The sequence below is a fragment of the Dermacentor variabilis genome, chromosome 6, assembly GCF_050947875.1.
Source record: "Dermacentor variabilis isolate Ectoservices chromosome 6, ASM5094787v1, whole genome shotgun sequence".
Taxonomy (NCBI): domain Eukaryota; kingdom Metazoa; phylum Arthropoda; class Arachnida; order Ixodida; family Ixodidae; genus Dermacentor; species Dermacentor variabilis.
In genome coordinates, this window is record NC_134573.1 from 173,180,381 (window position 1) to 173,201,093 (window position 20,713).

The 20,713-nt window shown below is 46.8% G+C and overlaps 1 protein-coding gene and 1 long non-coding RNA gene across 2 annotated transcripts in view; both read left to right on the top strand.

Annotated features, from left to right (window-relative positions):
- LOC142585817 (uncharacterized) overlaps positions 1-20,713 on the top strand; it is a 77,456-nt gene that overhangs the window by 3,749 nt on the left and 52,994 nt on the right. The gene's annotated exons all lie outside the window — the stretch shown is intronic.
- LOC142585816 (uncharacterized) lies at positions 9,873-11,500 on the top strand. Its single transcript, XM_075696839.1, has one exon. The coding sequence runs from the start codon at positions 10,133-10,135 to the stop codon at positions 11,213-11,215; it is 1,083 nt and encodes a 360-aa protein (XP_075552954.1). The 5' UTR covers positions 9,873-10,132; the 3' UTR covers positions 11,216-11,500.

Consider the following 20,713-nt stretch of genomic DNA (forward strand, 5'->3'; position numbering starts at 1 on the left):
GGATTTGCGTACGGGCTAGTTGGTACGCCATTGCAAACGTGACTTACAGCACATACATAGACAAGGGGACAGAAATAACGACGAAGACGAGCGCTAACTTACAATTGAATTTTTATTTCGAGTCGCAAGCATATGTGACCAAGACAAAAGTGCGCTTGTCTCCGTCGTTCTTTCTGTCCCCTTGTCTATGTATGCGCTGTAAGTCACGTTAGCAGCAGATAGTTACACAGTTACAGCGCGGTCGGCAATAATTTCCTTATTCTCATTTCCCTCGTTATATTCAAAACAAACAGCCGATTACTACTACTACTACTACAACTCGTCGGTGCAATGGGGGCCCATTCGAACCCATCTAGGGAAGTGTTGACACAAGGCGGACGCTCGAAGCGCACGCAACGGGGAGCAAAGGCCGGCCTCTCGGCTGAAGTCGGGAAGCCGGCGCCGACTATTTCCCTCTAAAACATGCGAGCGAAGTACGCGTGGCTCAACAGCTGAGTGAACAACACGCTTCGCACGTGAGCGCCTGCCTGTGGCCAGTCGACGGGCGCGCAAGTCGAAGAGGAAACAAGACCGGTCGGTCGGGGGCCACGCCGGCACGCACCTCCGTTTGCACCGGTGATTGCAACAGACGAAAAAAAAATACTATAATAAAAGAAAGAGATAAAGCACGTGATTAGAGTTTTTATTCTTCCGTTCATTTCCTCCCGCACGACGTGCTAGTCGTGTCAAATGCGCGTTGCCTCTGACGTCACGCGTTCGCCAGTGAAGTCATCGGTGCTTCGCGTTATTTTTTTTTTCTTTTTCTTATGCGTTTCTGTTTTCGGGGAACGTACAAAACGGCTGAAAATTTGAGAACGAGAGCGAGCGTATGCAGCTTATGACGCCGGCATTTTGCGAGAAGCAACCTCTTCAAGTTTTTGATCTTCGCAGAAATCGGCCAGAGTGAGTCATGTGGGCTACTTTTATTTCACTTTCCTTTTATGTTGTTCCCTCTTAACATGCATTGACCGCTCATTGTGCCTTACTGCCGACTCACTGTTCCAATACTTTCTCAAGTAAAGTTTTCTACCGTCCTGCCTGCCAAAATTCTGTAGGCTGCACAACATGCTTCCTGTAAAAACTAAATTACCGTATTTACTCGAATTAAACCCGTGATATTTTTCTCAGTTTTTACCGGCTGCTGGCCTTACACGAGACAGGGCTCATGGCTACTCACTGAAGCCTCGAACTGCACTCAGGTAGCTCAGGCCGCTATGCAAATGAATACAACAAGTGGCGGCCGACAGTGAACACATTTACATTCGCCAGCCGATTTTTCGGACACGGACCGGTGCCATCTCGTAGCGGCTCGCGGAAATTAACCATGCACGGGACTCTAAGTGAAACCTTTGTTCCAGATTTTCTCACTTCAATGTGGGGGTGCCGGCCTTACACAAGGGTGGGTCTTACACGAGTAAATACTGTAGATCGTGAGGTTTAATGTTCCCAAAAATGCACAGTGAGTCATGACGAACGCCATATCGGAGGGCTAAAAAAAAATTAAAGTGTGGGGTTCAGCGTCCCTGGAGTGCACAGTGGTTAATTAGGGACACCGGCTTAGTTTCGACCACCTGGGAGTTCTACGCCATTCTGTTCTATGCCATTCTGTGCATTCTATGATTTTATTCCATTATGTGTATAAAATCGGATGTCTTGTCGGGACTGTAAATTAACCAAAGATAGGTATAGGCGTATTTGTTTTGGAGCCCACGGCAAAACCACAAATGAGGCAACTCAGGGTGACATGGATTGGGCCTCGTTTGAAGTCAGAGAAGCGCAGAGCAAAATCAGTTTTGAAGAAAGACTCGGGAACATGAATCAAAATAAATGGGCGGCTAAAGTGCACAAGTGTACGTACCTGAAAAGCGTGCACAGAGAATGGACGAAGAGGTCAAGAATGTTTGCAACCAAGTACAGGGTGACTGAAAGTGTAAGTAGACAACCAGGAGTCATCAGAGAGCAAGTGAAAGAAACAGAGACAGTGAATTGGATGCAAATAATGGAAACAAGAAAGACAATGGATAGTTGTAAGAATAAGAAAGAAATTTAAAGGGAAAATGTGTACGAGAACACGCAAGGAAGTGCCTTGCTATCTGAGGCTCGAGCTGGTTGCCTAAGGATAAGAACATACCGGAGCAAAAGTTCGCAACTATATGAGGCACGTGTATGCTGCAGCAAAACTCAGGAGACCAGTCAGCACATCCTAATGGAATGCAAAGGGATTCCCCCAGTGATACCCATATAGGTAAAGCGCTCCTTCCAGAAGCGTTTCGATTTAAAGTGGACAGAAGCATCAACCTGTCAGCAGTCGACGTAGGCAAGAGACGTTTAGAGTATTTGTGGAAAAAAAAGCAGGGAGAGATTGATACGACCGGACCCGTTACAAGCATAGGTAGCGGTACAAGGTAGATGGAGGAGCGTTGATGAAGGGAAGAAAGGTTGAAGAGATGTATACAAGGATGCTAGATTGAAAGGCGTGTATGGCAAACCTGAGTGACACAAGTAGGCTGCTGACTGTTTGCGCCGCCCCGCTTCATAGGGGATGCCAATAATAATAATAATAATAATAATAATAATAATAATAATAATAATAATAATAATAATAATAATAATAATAATAATAATAATAATAATAATAATAATAATAATAATAATAATAATAATTTAGGTGCCTGGCAGCAAATTTGCGTAGAAGCAAACAAACAATAAGCCCGCGGTACATAATACTCCCAGCACTGTCGAAAGGATTATGTTTGTTGCAAGATAGAAGACTTCATGAAAAACTGGTCCTTATTGCTTTCGATAAAATATTCCTGGACATATTGACTCAATCGAACATATTCCGTACTTTAGTTTTCTGCGATCCGCTTATACTCTAAGAAAGCTGCCAACATTATCCTTGATATTTTATTTCTCTAGTGTTCTGGTTCTTGCTTGCGATTTCGCAAGTAAAAAAATGGCTTAACATATTATATACTAATTATGTATTGCAGCCTCCCACGCGGTAGCTCAAAAATATTACAACATTTAAGTTTTATGCGTGTGCGGAGACCGTATAAATTTAAAGAATCCTTGCCCGTTACATATAAAAACACTAAAAGTTCCTTTGCGCGTGCCAATCCTTTTATCTTAGCGTGTCGGTCACTTTTACAAGCACGCTCATTAATAGAGTGTAGTCATCGCTACTCACACAATGTCTTTAATTTTCTGGGAGAATTCACTAGGTGGCATGTTCGATACTAACGGTACTTCTATATGCCACGTTATGACCGATGGACCATCCTCCGCCTGGCAGTTGCAACCTGTACTTCCCATCAGCTGTAGCATTTGCAGTAACAACAACAACAAAAGTAAAAGAAAGAAATCAGGACGCAGGCAATAGCACTTTAAGCTGGCTCGAACTACCTTACACATAACAGAAAGAAAATTTTGGAACTTTTTCTCGAATATACAAAAAAAAAAAGTCATTATGCCTTTATACAAATGAAAGCTCACCGGAGTTTCTCACCAAAAAAATAAAATAAATAGAAGTGATAAAACATATCGTCCTCACACATAAAAGATTAAAAAAGAAAACAAGTGGAATTGACGAAAAATAATAAACAATGCTGAACTTGAAACACACTCGATATTTTAACTTCTCGCCGCAGGAACTTATAGCTGGTGACTTAACTGCTACAAACTTTGCGCATTATTTCAGAACACGTGACGGGTGTGACGGAGAGAGATGTATTCAATCTGCAATCCGCCTTATAGCACGACATATATTATAACGAGCTTCGGCGTCCTCCAACCCGCATTCTTGCTTTCGATTTCCTTTCTCTCAGTTCTCGCGAACAGATTACAACTACCCCTCCCCCAGCCCCCCACCTCAACGAGGTCACACACTAATGGGGTGAGGCAGCTCGCCTCACGCGCTCATATAGTAATGACAGCTAACCATCACGTTGTCAGAATCGAGCCACGCACACTGACGCTATAATCGCCGACGTGGCCGCTTTCGCTTCGTAACAGGGCATCGCCAAGACCCCGTCCGTTCCCATAACGCGTGTGCGCGTTCCCCTTGTACTGCCTATAGCCAATTAGCCGTTACGGCCAGCAGTCGAGATTGCGTCAGCCTCGATACTCGCGAGCCCGTTTTTCAGAATAAAGAAGAAAATGAGCAACACACACACACACACACACACACACACACACACACACACACACACACACACACACACACACACACACACACACACACACACACATATATATATATATATATATATATATATATATATATATAGATCGGGAGCGAGAGGGAGGGATGCATTTGACCCTGCCATCGCCACCGGTACTGCGCCGCAGGGAGTCAGTATACGAGCGACACGACGACGACGACGACGCGTATATCTGCGTTTCCCTCTTTCGCTCATCCTTCTCCTTTTTTTTTTCCGTTGTCTCTTTTTCTGGCACGGCGCCCGCAGGTGTTTTGTCTCGTCGGGGAAGAAAATAGTGACCCCGCCGGTCATTTGGTTCCAGCCGCGGCGTCAGCATTCTGCGCACGCGCCGGAGTTGAAAGCCGACGGAGGAGCGCGGCCATGCTAATAATGCTCGCCCCCCTCCCTGGCACGTGTAAACAGCCGCAGGCGCACGCTTTGCTATTCGGCTCGATCGAGTCGATCGGCGCGCGCGCACTCGCGCTTGATCATCGCCGCACCACCCGATCGGTCGTTATAGCGTATTGCGCGCACCGCGAGAAGTGCCTCGAAGCGGAACTGTGACACACTATTATAAGGGGGAAGGCTGTCCAGCGTTTCTTTGTTTTCTTTCGCTCTCTCTCTCGCTCTTACTTATTTTGCTTCTCTTGAGAGCGGAATGCCGTTCTTTCGATTTCGCAAGCGCGCGACGCGGAAAAGAAATGCGAGTGATCGGAGATGAGTCGCTGCCGTCGACGGATGCGCGAGAGCATCCGGCACGAGCACCGCTTGTTGCGCGATATTCCAGCAGCTTTCTTTTCGTGATACCTAACGGAGTTGCAGGAGTGGGCTCCGTTGCGAGGCGAGAATAGCAAAACAGCCGCGGATAACGCTGTACACGGATCCCGTTCTAAGCAACCAGTTTGTTAATTTCCTTTAATATCGATAACTGCCCGGGGGAAAAAAAAATAGCGGTAGAGGTGGGGAAGGCGAAAAAATCCTAACGCTGAAAATCAATTACGGGTTAAGAAATACCCACGGCAGAGGCAGGCTCATGTGACTACAGCAGTGCACTGTTTCCCCGCCCCATTTGTTTGTATTTTCGTTTTGTCTGTTTTTGTTTACGATGAAACTCATGACAATCTGGAATAATAAAATAAAACGAGAGAGTACTCATTTCGGAGCAATGGTTAGAAGTGGTTAATTGATTGATTGATTGATTGATTGATTGATTGATTGATTGATTGATTGATTGATTGATCCCTCCGAATTAATCTCGACCATCCAGTCTTATTTAATGCGCCTCGATAAGTACAACTGCTCGGAACAGATAATATTAACCGTACGTTCAATCACCTGTACGGACGATAAGAACCGTCTATGCTATCTCCTAACTTCTATCGCCCTATCGTATTCAGCAGAAGTCGTTTCAATCGTGTCATCTGCTTTCTTCCTCTTCTTCTTTCTGCCTCTCTTTGATACAGGTAGTAAGGTCACAGTCTTTTCCAAGGAAGATTGGCATCTAACAGGAACAGGGATGATTCAGACGTTTAAAAATAAAGAGGACAGAAAGAAAAAAACACCAAGAATCGCTGAAGTAAAACCCAGAGACGGCGCAGGCTGGCTCAAATTGCAAGACGCTTTCTGCGAAGCATGCAAGGCACATCATTTCCTCGTTTCTGCGGGTTGATACTGTTAGCGGTAATGACACAAGAGGTTACGACGGTTGCGTCATTGCAAGCGGGAGAGACCGGTCAAGGGCTGCGGAGCATAGACGCCGGGTAAAGCGATTTGCATGAACGCGCTGCCGGGCATTCCCGCTTTGCGTATGCACTATAGAATGTGCGAGCGAAAGCCTTTTGTTGCAACGCGTGCATACAAGCGACAAAACAACAACAAGGCATAAGGAAAGAATAATAATAAAAAAGAAGAAAGACAAACAAAAAAAATATGAAAAGGAACAAGGTTAAAACAAAATGAGCGAGTTCCCGGCGCTGTTGCATCCCAATTCGGCCACGCAAGCTGTTTGACCAGCAAATAAACTAAATTCAATTCGATTCCTAGGTATACTTTGTGGCGCAACATACATTTCTTGAAAAGGTACAGAAGAAAGGAAGACGGTGAATTCTTCTGTCCCTTTTCAAGAAATGTATTTTGTGCCACAAAGTATACCTAGGAAATCTAAGCACCAATTAACTTGCCCAAGAAGAAGAGTCCTTTTTCAATTCAATTCAATTTTGTATTGCTCTACAAGCTAATTAACGCGGCGCCTGTGTGTGCGTCTTACGTTTTCGTTTCGTCCATGTCCTTTGGCGCTGCTTTGCCATTCCTATAACACATGAGAAACAACTTGCACATACTCCGAGGAAAGCAGCGCAAATCCTTCAACCAAGAGCCCGCACGCGAACTCTAAACACATATCGGTTGAGGTATGAGTATTCTTTACGAAGGATAAGCAAAAACTGGCTTACTCACGCGCTACCGCAATTAGTGATACGGCGTGCCTCGACAGCAAGACGCAGCACTTCATTCCTGTGTCCGAATAGAACGTCTCCACATTCAAATTTGAGAATACAGGCGCCAAATAAAGGTTACGGAGCAGGGGTTCCACAACAAATGTCACTTTCTGCTTAGTTAACGCGTGGCGCTTTTAACTTGCTGTATCACTCCGTATAAGTCGAAAAAGCTATACGACTTAAATTATGGTTTTCGTCGTAGCTTTTATAGTGTCACTCCCAGTTTCATATGTAGTTTTATTGCATTCATAGTTTAATTCGTAGCCTCAAATTCACATATAAATTCGAGGTTTCGTGCCCAAGCTTCGGCGGAAATTCGGCTTTCTTTGCAAAACCCGTCTCACGAAAGCTTTTGAGGCCGACATTCGCGACAGCACAACGAAAGGTTAGACGGGAGTTTCACCTGTCGACGGCCGTTCGTGAGTGCCCTATGCAAAAACGACAACAGCTAAAACCATGTACCATCACCAGCTAGCCCAAATTTATGACGTCTTACGACGGGCTTTCCGTTGTGGCAAACTGGCGCGGCATTTCTACACACTCACGTTATTCAGCGAACTTTTCATTACGACATTCGAGTAAAACTCGGAGACAAAATTTCTGTCGTAAAGCAGGATCTTGTCGCGTTTTACCCGCCGTGGTTGCTCAGTGGCTATGGTGTTGGGCTGCTGAGCACGAGGTCGCGGGATCGAATCCCGGCCACGGCGGCCGCATTTCGATGGGGGCGAAATGCGAAAACACCCGTGTGCTTAGATTTAGGTGCACGTTAAAGAACCCCAGGTGGTCAAAATTTCCGGAGTCCTCCACTACGGCGTGCCTCATAATCAGAAAATGGTTTTGGCACGTAAAACCCCAAATATTATTATTATTATTACTTGTCGCGTTTTACGTCTCGTTTTTCATTTCTGATAATTCTTTGCCGCACTGTTATACCTATTGCGTTGTGTCCAAAAACACTGAAAGGTGGGCGAGTTAATACGTATTCGTGTATTTGTGGGCATAGGGTTTACAAGCACCTACTTAGAGATCAAGGTATAATTATAATATTGTGTGAGCAGCATCGAGAAACGCGCTAATGAGGCTTTCTCGATAGGCGCCTCGTCGCGTAAATCTTTCTGGAACGAAAGAAAAGCGATCATGACGCGTCGGAGAAATCGGCACTTTACAAACAATACGACTTCACACTGAACACAAAAGTATCGAAAAGGATGGCCCCGATGGTTATTGTATAGCCATAAATCAATCAATCAATCTATCTATCTATCTATCTATCTATCTATCTATCTATCTATCTATCTATCTATCTATCTATCTATCTATCTATCTATCTATCTATCTATCTATCTATCTATCTATCTATCTATCTATCTATCTATCTACCTATCTATCTATCTATCTATCTATCTATCTATCTATCTATCTATCTAGCCGCCTACGTCTTGGTGCTCTCATGGTCGTTTCGTTAACTTGGTATGTACCAAAGTTGGCATAGTATGTCAAGATTGTATGGCGAGCATAAATCATAGGTGATAACATGAATCCCATGACATGCGTATCATGTAGGTCATGTAACCGCCACCTACGCCATGGTATGTACCAAAATTGGCATAATATGGCAGGAGTGTATGACGGACATAATGATCGGTCATGACATGAATATCATGACATGTGTGTCATGTAGGTCATGAAACAGCCGCCTACGTCTTGGTACTCTCATGGTGGTTTAGTTGGTATCTACCAAAAGTGGCATAGTATGTCAAGAGTGTATGGCGAACATAAATGATAGGTCATGACATGAATGACACGAGATGCGTGTCATGTAGGTCATGAAACAGCTGCCTACGTCTTGGTGCTCTCATGGTCATTTCGTTAATTTGGTAGGCTCCCCGCACACTGCTTCTCATACCATCGATTCCAATGGACGTGGGATCTGCCGTGTTTTTTTCTGGTAACAGTGCAGAAGATGACCGTGACGAGAATAAATGATATTAATCAATTAATAAACGTTGATGACGTAATAACACCAATATAGCGTTGGTCGATACCTTTTAATGCAGGGCAGACGGTCTCCTTTCTTTTTGAATTTCGTTTCTGTAGCTTACTCTCCAGATAAAAAGAAATGGCTACGCAAAGCTACGCTTCCTGGGAACGATTTCTTACACTGTTTTAAGCCGACTCTTAAAATCTGCAACTGACATCACGGTCATTGCTTACTTCAAAAGTCGTTTGAATAATATTGTTCAAAGTAGCAAAATACTGTCAGCAATGATACAACGATCGCAGCAATCAGTGTTTAGTCGCTTACTCGCAGATGCTTCCGCTACTTTCTGAACGGTGTGCCCATTTCGTTGGGAAATACTGTGCCACGCCAGCCGGCAGCCAAAGGGAACCTAAAGAGCGCCTGCTGCGATGCTAGATTAGTGGCGGTATCCCACTTAATACAGAATGAGGGGCGCGAGTTATTCGCCCAGCGAAAACGCTTGCTAAAAACTTCTCATACATAACAAGATAATGCGAACATGAAGCTAAAACGCGCCACGACAGTTAACTTACAACTTAAAGCATCTCGCCAGTGTTGGTGCGGCGCAGAGCTAAGTACTAGCTAAATGTTTTTTTTAAATTTTTTTTGCAGGCACATTTGAACGAAATCGCAGGTAGAGAAACTTTCAGCATAGGCAATACCTATATCCTGTCGATTAAATCAATACGCCGGTTCGTTTCGCGGTAACATGCAGCAATATTTTATTAATCGGTACAGAATGGAAATGTTGCTTGCGTTGTCGCACACCCTCCCCTACCTGCATAAAACAAACAAAAACAAATAAAAAGACAGACAAAAGGTAGCTCGTAAACGGCGACAGCTTTGCACAGTGCCGATAATACGTATCGACATGCGATTTTTTTTATCTCCTTCAGGCAACCGCAGCTACAGCCGTTGCTGCCGTAGTATCGTATCACACGTGCACGGCTTCGCAGTAATCCCCGGCGAGCGCTCGCTCCATTCACGCTTGCGAGTGCGCAAAGACGCAGGCGCGCGTATTACTCGCTCTGTGGAGCGATTACGAGGAGGGGGGTGGGGGAGGTTGCATTGAAGCGGTGGAAAGGCGGCGCTTCAAAACCTATCGCCTTTATCACGTGCGCCCGCGAGCGCCAATCGAGGCGGCGAGAGTGTTCGCGTGCGACGTGACGTGACCGGCGACGCAGAGGAGAAGAGTAGGCACCGAGCGGGGACGGCCAGAAGCCGTGCCAACCGTCCGGCGTTACGGACACCCCGTCGATTCGCGGAAGAAACGGCAACGCTCTCGCGCCGCGCTCAGTCGCTTTCCGCCGCCGGTGTTTTCTGCAAGTGATGTTAACGAGCGACGTGTAAGGAGAATTAAAGAAACCTGTCGCGCAATGCCAGCCGCTGCGGCTGCTGATTTTGCGATGGACGGCGGTATTTCAACGCTAGCCGCTGCCGGCACGGCGGCTTTCTCTTTCGATGACCTGTCCCTGGACGAACTGGGAACCGACCTGGACTCGCTCTTCTCCAGCGACAGCCTACAGGACGACGACAGTGCTTCGACGTCAGCCTGCCACCAGGCCGTCGGTACGGACGCCGCGATGCTGCAGCTGCCAGAGTTCGGCATCTTCACCGAGCCGTGCTACCCGCTGTTCTGCGCCGAGCCGTCGGCCGCCCAGAGCGTGTGGACCGCCACAGGCCACGACTACCACCAGAAGGCGGCGGACTTCAGCCCGGACTCGGGCTACGAGGACGCCACCTCGGCTACGTCTCCTTCGCCGACGCCCGAAGGGTGTCTCGAGGTTGACTGGTGCGACGAGTTCCCCGCCGACGGTTTGGACGACTTCGTCGTCCTCGGCGTCGGTCTCAAGACGCTCATGTCCAGCCTCAGCGAAGGTGACTCGTTCAGCTGCAACCTGCTGTCCTCGTCTAGTCCCGTGTTGTCCGTTCCGCAGCCTCCTCCCCCACCGCCGCCGCCTCTGACGCGAAAGCCTAACCAGAACTGGCTACCGCAGCGGCAACGAGCGACGGGTTCCGGACGCAAGCCAAAGTCTTCCAACGTCGTCGCCGGCTGTGCGAGCGCGCCGCAGCAGCGGCGGCCGGGCGGTCGCGCTCCGCCGCCGACGCCCGTTGCCGCCAACGAGGAAGAAAAGCTCTTCTGCTGTTCCTACCCGGGCTGCAGCAAGGTGTACTCCAAGAGTTCGCACCTGAAGGCCCACCTGCGGCGGCACACGGGCGAGAAGCCGTTCGCGTGCCAGTGGCCCGGATGCGGCTGGCGCTTCTCGCGCTCCGACGAGCTGGCGCGTCACAAGCGCTCCCACTCGGGCATCAAGCCGTACCGCTGCCAGATCTGCGACAAGCGCTTCTCCCGGTCCGACCACCTCGCCAAGCACCTCAAGGTGCACCGGAGGGACAAGGTGAACGCGGGACCACTGACCGCCGGCCGGTCGCGGTCATCCGGCGTTGCTCGCGCCTGACCCCTCTCTCATCGCCATCGTCACCTGCCGTTAATACTCTTGGACCTGAAGTGACAGCGCGGCCGAACCGCGCGTCTACGCCGTTGTCTTCGTTGCCATTCGTGCCCAGTGCCAATCTCAGGACCCCATTACTTGCGTGGCGGATTCCCGCTGGATAGAAGACGGGTGCGCTTTGTGCTGGTGCCGTGAGACCCACGAACTTTTCTTCTTTGTGACATCCCTTGCTTTCCCATAGGGACTCGGGCCTGTCTAATAAAGCGCCGTTCATATTTTTCCCCCTCTGCACATTGGACTTGTGGCTTTGTCTTGGTCGCTGTCGCGGACGCCGCGTATCGTTCACGCGGTTTGTCGGAGTGCGCGTGCTCATTATCGGCCGTCAGTTCGGTCGTCGCGCTATCCGTGCCATTAGTCAGAGGGCCCGGAATTTTCCCTCCGCCGCTGCCCAACTTCCGCGCGGATGCCGTTGTCTAGAACGCTCTGCTGTGCGAGCGCCATGCCGCGCACTCAACCAGGATATCCGGAAGCGAAGAGTCGCATAATCACGCGCGCGGTGGCCCTGAGTGCGGTCATTGCTTGCTTTGACTCAGATTAGTCCCGGTTGCAGAAGCGCGGTTAAGTCACCGCGCATTTTCGTTCCCATCCAAGCGGCGCATGTATTTCCTTGGGCTTCTAGAAACACGTACGCCGCGATGCTCACGTCGCGCACTTCTGTGCGTTCGAATAGAAGAGAACGCGTTGCCGCAAACCGGCTCTGCGTTCAAAACATTTCGGTGTGTCGCGGTATAGTGCCTTCGTAAGCACTGTTTTCGTGCAGTTTGCGGTAATGCGCACACAGCACCCGATCGTGCTTATCTAGAGCGCTTGTTCGGTGAGACAGTAGTGCGGTGCCGACGCTTTCAGTTCTCGTTTCTTTTCAGCAATTCCAATATCGAGGCACTTTTCATGTTACATTTCAATGCGCGTTAGTGTAAGCGGCTGTCTCGAGAACAGTAACGCGATAGTTCCTACTTCAATCCGTATGGCCGGTAGTGCATGCTCGAAAGCCCGTGCTGCGGTTGATGCATTATTGTGGCTGGTTGAAGGGGGACCTCTGGTCAGAATGCATATTTTTTTTTTTCGGTGCACGTATATTTCGTCTTCCACCCCGTAAGTATATGTGCAACGTGTATGTTAATTGTCTGGAACAAAGAAAACTATCGGCGCTTAACTGTAAATACGTGCACAATTTGTACTCTCTAATTTCGAGCATGAGTGTCTCGAACAGATCTTCTCGTGAAACCAAATTAAGAGACCTTCATTAAAAGCACAGTAAAGCTTATGTATCCCATTGCGTTGGTGATTGATTCTGTTCATTTGAAATTTACTTTTGCAGAAATTAGTTGCACCGACGACGTCAGCGGAACAGATTTTCAGTTAGATTTATTGCGACATCAGCGGCCCAACCTCGGCGACCTATTTGAGGATTAAAAAAGAAAGTGGTTTTACGTGTCAGAACCATGATCTGTTTATGAGGCACGCCGTTGTGGGAGAATCTGAATTAATTTTAACCACCTGGAGTTATTTAACGCGCCTAAATCTAAGCACGGCAAGCGTTTCTACATTTCGCCTCCATCGAAGTGAGGGTACCGCGGCCGGGATTCAACAATCGAGCTCAGCATCGCAACACCATAGCTACTAAGCTATATCGAGGCGCACTCCAGGTATGCAAACAAATTGTGCGCTCCATACGCGGAAGACATATATGGACAGTTGACACTGTATATAGCGCTTGTCGGCGTCTTCTTTCTTCCATAGACTTGCATACTATTGTTTAGGCAACTGGCACGATATGTGGGCGAGGAGGAAGCGCAGCGCGCGCCACCTGGTGAGGCGGAGCCCCCTAGCGAGCTGCGCACGAAGCGCACCTTACGCGCTCTCTCCGGTGCTGACGTCAGAGCATTATACGAGCGCGCGTAGCTGTTGCGAGCAAGTGAGCGAGCGATCAGGTGGGCGCCGGGAGAGGAGAAGCGAGAGAGGAGGGAGTGACGTCACATCCGCTCTGATAGGCAGATGTTCAGTCTATGCCAGGCGACTGTTTTCCATTAATTAGCCGGTCAAATATCACGTCACCTTCTTGTGCGTGACGTCATTACTTCCACTTTCTACATCCGGCTTTTCAGGAATTTCCCCAAAGTTGTGTTCACGTGGCGGGTCTCTAAAGTATACGACCCTGTGCTTCGGTGTGCGGTAATCAGTCATTTCTAATTAATCTTAATTATTCCAGACACCTCAGTAATTCAACTTGTCTCGAAACTTATATTCTGATATATCTATAATGAAACCCATGAATTTTGTACGTTATCATTCTTTTTCTATTTCTTTTTCTGATTTTGAATTTCGTCCCCGACCGTCTCAGTAGGTGAACAGGAAGGGAAGTTCTGCGCAAGGAACAGGAGTGTCACTCGGCGTTCGTGCGACTAAAAGAAAGAAAAAGCTGAGTATTTCCCGAGCCTGGGCCCGCCGACGGAATTTCAATTGTGCAACGTGTACAAGTGCACGCGACCAACATAATGTTGTACTGTTTAAATGAGCGCGATAAAAACTTTGCCGACATTCGACTTTTTTCGCGCAGCCCGCGTCCCGTAAGATTTTAACCCTGCCGGTATATTTGTAGTCCCTGAAAAGGCTGTGTGTACTGTAGGTTTTGCATTTTGTCGAGAAGGAAGCGCTGCCTCTGAAGCCAGCAATCGAACACAAGACCTACAGCTTACTGCCTCATCGCCATTGGTAGTCTACTTCCGTGGACTACAACTTCGTGTTAACATGAGCTACAGTGGGCAAGCATGTTCGATTTTAAGAAGCAACGTGCTTAAACCTAGACGTTTCTACTTGTCTTACATCCTAATCTTGAAGGTATGTTAACGGACCACGTACGGAAAGTTGTTAAAACGCGGACGATTGCAGGCGCACTGGAAAGGTTTTGCGAACCAAAAGTTAGGGGAAGCAAACCACCGCGCGTACAAAAGAACGCAAGCAGGGCGCAGGGCTTTGGATACTCAAAGACGCTTGGTTGCGCTATTTCTAAATATCCATACTGGCACCCTTAAGGGTGTTAAATGGGTGTCTGAATGTACACAGATTGTCGCATCCTTGAATCACTTTATATGCCAGATGTTTTATATACACCCTACAAAATTGGCGTCATCATACCCATAAGGGCGTTCGTCACCCCTGATACCTGTGTTTGCACCCGTAAGGGTGTTTAGAATAGGTTTCAAGTGTGACGAACTTATATACGACGACGAACTTATTAAATACTGGTGTATACAGAGTGTCCCAGCTAACTTTAGCCAGAGTTTAAAAATATGCGAATGCCTCGTATAGTTGGACAGGACCATGCAAGGTAATGTTGTTTGCCGCCGCTTGGACGTACTGAAATTACTTTTTCAGTCCACCTAATTAGGTAATTAGTTTTAATTAATTAATCAACTTCTCAAATGTTATAGTTACATGCAAAGTGTCAATGAGAAAATTGTGGAGCGACACGAAAAACTCGTGATACAGCTTTCTCTTGTTCAATACGTGCTGCATACAAGTGTTTTTCCAAGCGTGAAAGAAGCCCGCGTATACACGAAAAGTGCCTCGAGCTGCCAGTCGCGCGGCAATTTTGCGTGCATTTTCGAGCTTCTTTCACGCTCGGAAAAGCACTTGCATGTAGCACGTATTGAACAAGAGAAAGCTGTATCATGAGCTTTTCGTGTCGCTCCACAATTTTCTCATTGACACTTTTCATCCGCTCATAATATCTGATAAGTTGATTAATTAATTAATACGAACTATCTAATTAGGAGGAATGAATATATATATATATATATATATATATATATATATATATATATATATATATATATATATATATATATATAGTTTCAGTATCTCCGAACGACGGCAAACAACACTACCTTTGTTCTGTCCAGCTACGTGGCACTTGCATATCTTTAAACACTGGTTAAAATTAGCAGGGACACCGTGTACATATGCTGGTTCCTTTGTAGCTTCGTGCTACATACGGGTGGATGTCAATTTTTTCCTTTCATGCACCATCCTCCACCTTGCGGAATTCCGCAGAACTGATTTGCCATACTGGTACGTATACGTACTCTCGACGACCGTTTCAAGATTTCTGGCGAAATGAAGCACCTTGACGACAGAAAGCTTAAAATTTAGGAATAAGTTAGCTTAGGTAACAATAATATCCCAAAACATTTTTCGCCAGTACATCTATTAGAGACACATCAAAGCTTCCACGTTGTCTTATACGACAGCGTTACAACAAATTATCAGTCGCGATGCGTCCGGTTCAATCAAGTCGTCACAATACTTTCGCTCTGGGTCAATGACGTTTCGTTACTGGCCGCACCAGCAACTCTAGAATACCCGAAACACATTGTTGGCTTGGACGGTGCAAGAGGGGCAAGCAAGCTTCCCACAAGTTTCTGTACCAACTACGATAATTACCAATGCGTGAAAGCTGTCGTGCCATGCAGTGGATAGTGTGTTCGGCTGCCACCTAAGCTCGAATAAAACTGTAGTGCACTACTTCCACGACCTGTTTACGGTTAGATCATTCGTCCTTTCATTCAATATGTACAATAATTTTCCGAGCTGAGCTAGAGAGAGGATGACGTGCCTGTGCAAAACCTATCCCACTAAGTTACGGTGCAGGTGATCCGTGTTTTGCCACTCCTGTCCTGCAGTGGCATGGAAAACACCACGCAGTGGAACTGCAGCTCAACGGAGCCCTAGATGGGGCGACATTACTGACTGTATGCGCTAAATCGATAGTCAGTTACTCTGTAGTTACGAAGAGCCATTGAATATGCACGAAGAGTAGTCCTGCTACGTATACCTTTTTTTTCACTCCACGCAGTCTGCAGCGTCTTAGAGTAAAAATATATAACTTTGACACGTTTCTTGAGTGTCCGTAAACGCCTGTGATTCAAGAGGGCATCTATTATTTCTGTCCTAGTTCCGCCGAGTATTTCCTTGCTGAAATATATTGGACTCGTAAGGTTGCTTGTATGGACACGTTAAGGGTACTCCCCTGACGACAAATACATTTATGCCCTTAACGCTGCTAAAATGCTTACGATGCAGATATGCATAAAAAAAAGTGGCTGCTCCCTCCGCCGCTGGTTATCGAAAGGTACTGACAGGGCAGGTTGCGAATTATCGAGAGATGTAGCTACGTACGGTGTTTAACGGATGCCAGCGGGCTGCCCTTCTCACGACGGGAAAATCGAGAGAAAGAACAAAAGATAGGAGAGAAAAATAAAACGTTTAGCAGAGGGCCGACAAATTATCAAGGTGCGTAGGTTGCATTACACTCGTTCTCGGCGTATTTGCAAAAATAACTGATCCGCAGGAGCACCCCACGGAATCACCGAAATACTTTTACAAAGGATGAAAAAACTAAAAAGAATAAACACCCCACGGGAACTCGAGCTCTGGAAAATACCGCACTAAGGAAAAAGAAAGACGTATTAGATATATATACCATGGCTTTCAAAGAAGAACCTTTTTTGCATAAGTGCGACAGTGATCTAGACTCATCGTGCGGGCAGCGCGGCTTCATCGAGAGACATACGAACATAAGCGCAATGCTACGCGGCTCAGCCGCGTATATATCAGTGGCTGAACTGGCGCCACGCGCAAGCAGGATAAGAATGAAACGCTTCAACTAGTATTCCACACGGTGGGCTTCATATCCACAATATATATTATGGAGAACGCGCAAAAATAGGAAGCCACATAAACACAAAAGCGCGCACAGACACACATTGAAAGGTATGGAGGAATATAAATATGCCAGCAAAATGATTATATCAGTAATGCCTTCAAAGTAATGAAAAAATAATAATATTTCGATCCATCCTTAAAAGTATATACGTATCGTTGGAGATATCGTATCTCCCGGTCCCAATCATAACGACAACTGTTGCAACAAGAACATACGGCGACTATTTCTGTTACGCCTGACTTCAGGAATGCTAGAGCATACCTAGAATGAACAAGAAAAAAAAAGCAAGAACAAAACTCAGTTCGCTTCGACAAACGATCTGCGTTGGAACGCGTTGCTGGGAAATAAGCCGATAAAAAAAATATCCTTCTCAAGAAGCGCGTTTTGCGGCTCAGCCGAAACCGCGCGGTGTACAGAGCGCGCGTGACTGCAGCTGCGAGGCGCTGTCGACAGCGAAACTCGACCTTCGCCGTTAGTCACGCATGCATTGCCGTGTTTTGTCAGCGTTCTGCTGCACGGCGGATTTGTTGCTATCTTTGACGTGTGTAAACTTTAACGAGAAACTTGAAATAAAATTGACCAAGTAGGCGGGGGCGATTGCAGGGTGGGTCGATCTCTAAAAACGTTACGCTAAAGATTGAAGATGCGCCTGCGTCACACGTGCAACGATCGCTAAGCGCGCCCATGACATCTGATGAACTACGGCCAAATCTCTATGTGCGGGGGCCCCCCGTGTTTAAGTCCTTGTACGCGTTTAGGCACTTGTCATGTAGTCGTAGTTATACACGAGTCGTTGCCACTGTTGTCGTCGCTCTCGCCGAACCGCGAGGCGATCTCCAGCACATACCAGAAGGGTGCGCTTTGCGTGTCCTCCGCCCAGCAGCCGTGAACGTGAACTTCCATGTAACCTTTCAGATGGATATGTTACAATAAAAGTAAGTTATTGCGTGTCATTGTTCATTGGTCTGCGGCTGCTAAAGTGGCATCTACCTAACCACCTCCCTCAAATTGTGTGCCGGGTCACTCCGTTCCCCTGGCAAGAACCCTGTCTGCCAGGTCTTGCGGTGAAGAATTGGGGAATAAAGAACTCGCCCTGCAGAAGCCACAGTGGGAAAATGATGTGCATATATAGAGAAGAGGCGCCTCTCTGTTGCTAGGCCACACGTGGCCGGTCAGAGGATACGCAGAGCGCGCCCTTCTGGAACATACTGCAAATTTCCCTGCCGAACCAGCTCCTACTGAATGGCCCTTTATGACCACGAGTTATTTAGCTCGTGCAAGGCAAGTGCACGCGACGAGCAAGAGGGAACGATGCTGCTCTAAGTGCGTGCGGCGGAGTGCGTGACCGAGTTTGTCGTCGCAAGGTCGTGCTTCACGAGAGACGCGCTTTGCGGTTGCGTGTCGATCATTGCCTTGCGCAGGAACCTCTGGATGCTCTGGAGAAGAGCTGCAGACACGCTAGCTGCGTCGCTGGCGCTGGAAATGTCTTCAATAAAAAGCCGAATAAGGCGCGGCGCTACGCACTACTACAACCCGGGCACTGTAACATTGCTGGCAATGAAAGTGCCAACAAAGCGGCCCCTGAGGCACATGCCGTATATGTGAAAGCACCTCGATACCATTGTCGAGAACGGATGCAGCGCTGCACATCAGAGGTCTTGCCCTTATTATTACTGTAAGAAAATGGAAGACACTGGAGTTCACCACCCGGCGCCTATATGACATGGACCCGCGTATGACATTGCAACCTTTACCTGGTTATAACCGAGGGGAAGAAACGCTACTGTGCCGCTTGCGAGTAGGTGTTTCTTTCAAAAACGCCTACTCATTCCTAACTGGAATGTCGGACAGTGCCAATTGCAGCAGATGTGGTGTCGAAGAAACGCCCAAACATATCCTCTGTGACTGCCCTACATACGAATACGAGAGGAGTGCCCTTCAAACAGCTCTGGAGCAGTTAGACGACCGTCCTTTCACAGAGGAGAATACCTTGGGCCCGTGGCCTCGCGCGTCTGCTATGTGCAAGGCCACGAAAGTGCTGGTGCGTTTCTTGAAATGCACCAGCCTGTATGACCACCTGTGACTGACTGAGTGGTGCACGCTCGTGTAACAGTGGATACTGTGACCTTCTTTCTTCCTTCTCCTCTCTCGATCTCCTTTCCCGCTTCCCTGGTGCAGAGTAGCATACAGGGCTCAGCCTGGTTAACCTCCCTACCTATCCCTTATGACTGCTCTCTCTCTCTCTCTCTCTCTCTCTGCGATCTGCAGTCGTGAGAAATTAAGCACCACAATCCCCAACCCGTTACAGATGAAACGAAAATGTTCTCTGCCGAAAACAGCGGAGAAAGAAGCACATGACCCCACTCGGGCATTCACGAGACCAAAGAGTTCCCTAAGAAAGCTACTAGAGGCAATTACGGCGCCAGTGGCTATACGGAAGCTGCAAAGTGTGGCAGTTCAGTCAGCCTGGGAATGGTGAATTTACCTAAACCTCGTCCTTCTGGCTTCAAACGGCGTTGTAACTTTGCAAGTTGATACCTTTAAATAAAAAATACGGCGTTATAAATCCATCTGTTAGCGATTGTTATGCGAGTGGGCCATAACATATTGCTTTGCTGTGTTTAGAAAATCACGATTGATGAGAAACTTGGGAAGGTAAAGCGCATTACATAATGCAGCAAAGCACCTGAAACCCCAAGCACGAAGATCACACAAATCCATCTACTAGTCATCATTCGCATGGTAGCAAAACAATCGCCACGTCAGAGTTTCTTCTAGCAACTTTTGTGGGGAATTCTATGCACAAACTAGCTTAGACTCGAAGCACTTCCTCGTCTCCACTGAGTCCAATACAGCGCCCCCTTACGAGTGACGAACACAAAGGGGCGTCAGTAACGTCCCTCGTTTGTTAATATTGACAAAGTGTTGCTTCGTAAACATGCCTTTACTTCAAAGCATTTGAAGGATTTAGAATGCAGAAGGCTGTACTGTAACTAAGAAGTAACTGAGCCCTCCTCAGAGCAAGTGACGCCAAACTTATATTCAATTAAGTTCTCACTATTGAATGGTGCGTGCAAACCTGAAACGCCAATTGTTTTGTCAAATGTCACAATTCACACAGCAGCATGTCCATTTGCACATGGACAAAGTTATCAGCGCCTGAAGTCCGTTCACGTAAGCAACCGCGTTCGTTTATACCTAAACTCACAGGCGAAGGCGTATCATCGTGTGGCTGTCTGTTATTTCAATCAATCAATCAATCAATCAATCAATCAATCAATCAATCAATCAATCAATCAATCAATCAATTTATCATTCATAACAATATAGAATACAGTGCATCATATTTATACAGTTGGGACCCCAGAAGTGAGTTGTGGAAGGGGTCCCTATAATAACTGCTGTTTAATATATATATATATATATATATATATATATATATATATATATATATATATATATATATAACAAGATCATATAGATGGGTGTATACATTTAAAGAAAGGTAGAACGTTATACAATACACAAAATGAAACTAACTGAATTGTACAGGAAGTACTGGCGCAGTAAGTTTTAAAAATAATCACTCAATGATGATGAAATTATATGTCTTTAGGACGGGTATTCCAAAGACTGGCTGCAGTATCTGTAACGGAAAATTTTCCATAATTTGTGCGTGTACGTGAAACTATTAACGTTGATAATGAGGATCGTGTTGG